General features: G+C 43.0%; 1 protein-coding gene across 1 annotated transcript in view; it reads right to left on the minus strand.

The window, feature by feature from the left end:
* Nucleotides 1-2,848: 2,848 nt before the first annotated feature.
* LOC105508943 (filaggrin-2-like) overlaps nucleotides 2,849-5,421 on the minus strand; it is a 60,465-nt gene continuing 57,892 nt past the window's right edge. Inside the window, exon 14 of the mRNA XM_011937968.1 lies at nucleotides 2,849-5,413. Within this exon, the coding sequence (XP_011793358.1) occupies nucleotides 3,087-5,413 (2,327 nt within the window). The 3' untranslated portion in view covers nucleotides 2,849-3,086. The remainder of the gene's footprint in view (nucleotides 5,414-5,421) is intronic.

A 5,421-nucleotide genomic window follows, 5' to 3' on the forward strand; every position in this document is an offset into this window, starting at 1 on the left:
ATCCAGAAATCCCACTGCTAGGTACATACCCAAAAGAAAGTAAGTCAGTATATTGAAGAGATATCTGCACTCCAATGTTTATTGCAGCAGTATTCACAGTAGCCAAATTTGGAAGCAACCTAAGTGTCCATTAAGAGATGAATGGATAAAGAAAATGTACCTACACACATGGAGTTATAGAAAAGAATGAGATCGTGTCATTTGCAGCAACATGGATGGAACTGGAGGACATCATATTAAGTAAAGTAAGTCAAGCAGAGAAAGATAATCTTCACGTGTTCTCATTCATTTGTGAGATCTAAAAATTAAAACAATTGAACTCATGGAGAGAGAAAGTAGAGTGATGGTTATCAAAGGCTTGGAAGGGTAATGGAAGGTAGAGGGTAAGTGGAGATGGTTAATGGGCAAAACAATATAGTTAAATACAGTGAATAAGATTTAGTATTTGATAGCACAACAGGGCAACTGCAGTCAACAGTAATTTTATTGTACATTTAAAAATAAGTAAAATTGTATAATTGGATTGCATGTAACACAAATGATCAATGCTTGAGGTGATGGATACCTGACTATTTTGATATGATTATCATACATTGTATGCCTGTATCAAAATATCTCATGTATCCCATAAATATATGTATACCTACTATGTTCCCACAGAATTTTTAAAAAATATTTTCCCAAAGAAAAACTTAGAAACATGTAGTTATGTTGTAGGAAAATTGTTGATTTATATGTGAGAGAATTGGTCGACCAAGTTAAGGAAAAAGGTAAAAAAACAAATTTTATAAAGGAAGGAGAGAGGACAGAGAAAACTTGACGTTTCAAGTGAATCTTGTTGGCATCTTTTTGGGTAAACTGATTTTCTCTCAAAGAACAAAAAGGAGTGTCTGGTAATTTTATCCTTGAGTGGGCAGGGATACAAAAGAAAAGTTTCAGTTGTTTATGGGTTCTTCAGAAAACTTGAGAATTTAGCTGTCTAAACGTCTGGCTAAAACTATTTTAAGGTCTGTGTGTCCTTCTATCAGTACCTCTCCCATAGTTAGACTAGGTCTGCACTGTTTTCTCGTTATATATATTTTTTCTTAGCCTGTTAGTTATGCCTGGCTCCATTAGACAGGAGGTACAGGAGGTAGCCACATAAGCTGGTTGTGAGACTGGGGGCAAGGTGGCAAAGTGTATCAGACAAATGGACAAAGGCATTCTCTCTGTGTATGTCTGTGGAAGTTCAATGAGGCCTGAAGGTATGGTATCTTATGGAGTTTGCAGCTTTGTAGGGGCATTTGGGGAAGCACTTCAAGCAGGAAACCTGACACTGGTGGGAAGGAAATACCATCTTCAAGTGGCTTGTGGAGAACAAATATAGACATATTGTTTGAGGCTAACTAGAAAAATGAGTTTGTTTGTTGCTTTTCATTCAATCCCTGCACCTATTGAGTATTATTGTAACTTTGACAATTTTACTTTATCTTGGTTTACTGAAGTGTAAGTTCAATAAAGGTAGCTTTTTGGAAGTGCTTTTATAAAACCACTAAACGCAGACTTGGAGACTTGAGATCTAAGTGCTACTTTGGTGTGGATTATTTGCATAATAGACTCATCTGCAAAATGTGACCACTGGCCTACATATCACTTCTAGTGTCATATTATGGGAATGAAAATTCGGGTATGATTCTTACAGAAGCATATTCCTTCTAATGGTAGAACTTCATTCATATTTTTACTATTCTTTTTTCAGCCTTTTCATCTACTTGCTTAAATTGTAAAGATACAAATATTTTCCTTCCAGGCCAGGAGGGCACTTCTTTTTAATTCTTTTTCCTTTGTCAGGATATATCAGCACAACTTCTCTGCTCCAACTAGTCTCCATTGCAAAGCATCTTCTAGTGTCTTTGGAAGAAGGATCTATGGTCAGTAATTCCTGTTTCCTGATCTTCCTTTGACATGGCTTAATTACCACCTAAGTTGATAATTCTGTATTAATAATAGTGATTCTCATGATTGAAAAAAGTGTGTTTTTTGTTTTCCTGAATGTGATTGTGGGATAGTGATTATGTTGGATAAAAATATAGGCCTTGGTTAAATTTTGTCTTTCATTATTTATTACTTGTTATTTTGAATGCACTCTATCTGCTCTATGTTCATATAGCTTTCCAGTGATATAGAAGACATCTAATTCTGGCCATGGGGAAGTATGTAATTTGGGTTTATGACAAGCATACAAGAGACAAACAGTATTATATGATCAATAGTTTATTTTTAATTTAGATGCAGTTTATAAAATACTAATTATATCCAAGATGATTTTTTTTGAATACAGAATAATAGAATTCCAATAGAAGGATAATAGAGAAAGATGTGCTAGCCCTGATGTTGATACAGCCACTTTGGTATACAGAATTGTTTTATATTTTTGGCTCCTTCGATATTTCTGGAAAAGATTAATTTAGAAATTCAGAAAGTATCTGAAATTTAAACTTTCAAAAACATAAAACATTACTTGAACCCCAATCTCCTAAAATACTCCTAGTTTTCTTTTCCTTCTTCTTTTTTGAGATGGAGTCTCGCTCTGAAGCCCAGGCTGGAGTGCAGTGGCGCAATCTCTGCTCACTGCAAGCTCTGCCTCCTGAGTTCACACCATTCTTCTGCCTCAGCCCCCCGAGTAGCTGGGACTACAGGCGCCTGCCACCATGCCCGGCTAATTTTTTGTATTTTTAGTAGAGATGGGGTTTCACCGTGTTAGCCGGGATGGTCTTGATCTCCTGACCTCGTGATCTGCCCACCTCGGCCTCCCAAAGTGCTGGGATTACAGGTGTGAGCCTCCGCACCCAGCCAAATACTCCTAGTTTTATAAAGATAGCTCTCCATGATATTGATTTCTTCTACTTAATATTTCTGAAATATAGAGTTTAAAGATCACTACACATTAAAAATAAACCACCACCAAACTAATGAAATACTGTAGCATATTTTAAACAGATTGACAGGAAAAGATAACTTCCCTGAAAGTATTATGAAGTTTCTTGATTGAAAGTGATCTTGCTTCATTCTTCTATTCATGGATTAATTCCTTTGCCATTAATTTCTTACTCATAGTAATAGTATCTCTGTGACTGACTAAATCCCAGTTGTTTTGATATATCACCAGAATGGCCATATAAACCTGGTTGCCTATTAATATATGTTGCATAATACCTTGGATGATCTTCGCCAAATGCACTTGCTTTTCGGATATCAGATCTTTCCTTGAAAACCACAGGATTGGAATTGTAACTAACACTTCCATGCTGAGAGGGTCTAAACCTGGATTCACCATAATCATAATCTGCACTACCATAGCTGCCATGTCTCCAAACTAAACATGATTGACCTCTTTCCCTTTCAGTGCCCTCAGAGTGATAATTATAAGAACTAGAACTGTGAGGACTGCCACGTGACTGTATTCCTGAACGATATTCAGAATCTTGTGAAAGACTACCAAAGTGACCATGTTCTTTACTGGTACTAGTGTCTGAATGTACAGAGGAAGATTGAACATGATTGGCTGTATCGTGATAATGGGATCTGGGGTGTCTGGATACATCTCTTGACTGCTCCCGAACAGATCCATGATGGTTTCTGGAAGCAGACTCAGACTGCCTCTCAGAGTCTTCTGAGTGTCCCTCACTGGCACTGTCCTGGCTAACACTGGATCCCCAGCGCGTGCTTGTCCTGAACCCCCCTGATTGTCCCTGGCTGGACTGTGAGTGTCTAGAGCTGTCGGCCCGATTGGAAGCCTCATGGTGACCCGACCCTGAGTGCCTGTATCCATCTACTGATTGTTCCTCATGACGTGTTTGTCTGCTTCCACTTCTTGATCCTGACTGCCCACGGGAGGCATCAGACCTTCCCTGGGATGTGGTGTGCCTATGATGAGACCCTGAGTGTCCAGAGTTGTCTACCAATTGCTCATGGTGGGATCCCTGCCTTCCTCCTCTGCTTGATCCCGGATGTCCATGAATGGTGTCCTGACTCTCATGGGACGCTGAGTGCCTGGAGCTGTCTTGTGCCTGCCCATTGCGGGACCCTTGTCTGCCACCAGTGCTGTGCGCATTCCGTTCATGGGTGGACTCAGACTGTTCATGAGTGCTCACCTGGTAGAGGAAAGACCCTGAACGTCCAGACCTTTCCCCTGACCGGCCACGTGCAGACTCTAGGTGGCTGTGCGGATGGGGCCCAGCCTGTCCATGGCCTGACACTGACTGTGTGTCTGATTCTTCTGAATGTCCCTCACTATCACTGACCTGACTACCGCTTGGTCCCTGGTGTCCACGGTCACTGACTGCAGATGAAGCTTGTCCACGCCCAGTTTCTGAGTGTCTGGAGCTGTCTGCTGACTGCTGGTGGCGAGGTCCGTGTCTTTCTCCTGGACTTGATCTTGCCTGTTCATGGGATGATGCAGCCTGTCCACGAGAGGAAGTCTCTGCATGACGAGTGCCTGATTGTCTGGAGCTGTCTGCAGAGTGCCCGTGACTGGCTCTGTCTTCGTGATGGGACTCGGGATGTCTGGATCCATGTCTTGACTGCTCCCGAACAGATCCATGATGGTTTCTGGAAGCCAACCCAGACCACCTCTCAGAGTCTTCTGAATGTCCCTCACTATCACTGACCTGACTACCGCTTGGTCCCTGGTGTCCACGGTCACTGACTGCAGATGAAGCTTGTCCACGCCCAGTTCCTGAGTGTCTGGAGCTGTCTGCTGACTGCTGGTGGTGGGATCCATGTCTTTCTCCTGGACTTGATCTTGCCTGTTCACGGGATGATGCAGCCTGTCCATGAGAGGAAGTCTCTGCGTAACGAGTGCCTGATTGTCTGGAGCTGTCTGCAGAGTGCCCGTGACTGGCTCTGTCTTCGTGATGCGACCCGGGGTGTCTGGAGCCATCTCTTGACTGCTCCTGAACAGATCCATGATGATTTCTGGGAGCCAACCCAGACCACCTCTCAGAGTCTTCTGAATGTCCCTCACTGTCACTGTCCTGGCTAACATTCGATCCCTGGTGCATGCTTGTCCTGGACCCCGCTGATTGTCCCTGGCCAGACTGTGAGTTGCTAGAGCTGTCAGCCGGAGTGGAAGCCTGGTGGTGAGGAGACCCTGCATACCTGTACCTGTCTCCTGATTGTTCGTCATGACGTGTTTGTCTGCTTTCACTTCTTGATCCTGACTGCCCACGGGAGGCATCAGACCTTCCCTGGGATGTGGTGTGCCTATGATGAGACTCTGAGTGTCCAGAGCTGTCTACCGATTGCTCATGGTGGGATCCCTGCCTTCCTCCTCTGCTTGATCCATGGTGTCCATGAATGGTGTACTGACCCTCATGGGACGCTGAGTGCCTGGAGCTGTCTTGTGCCTGCTCATGGCGGGATCCTTGTCTTCCTGCACTT

This window comes from Colobus angolensis, unplaced genomic scaffold, assembly GCF_000951035.1.
Source record: "Colobus angolensis palliatus isolate OR3802 unplaced genomic scaffold, Cang.pa_1.0 Scaffold169, whole genome shotgun sequence".
NCBI classification, from domain to species: domain Eukaryota; kingdom Metazoa; phylum Chordata; class Mammalia; order Primates; family Cercopithecidae; genus Colobus; species Colobus angolensis.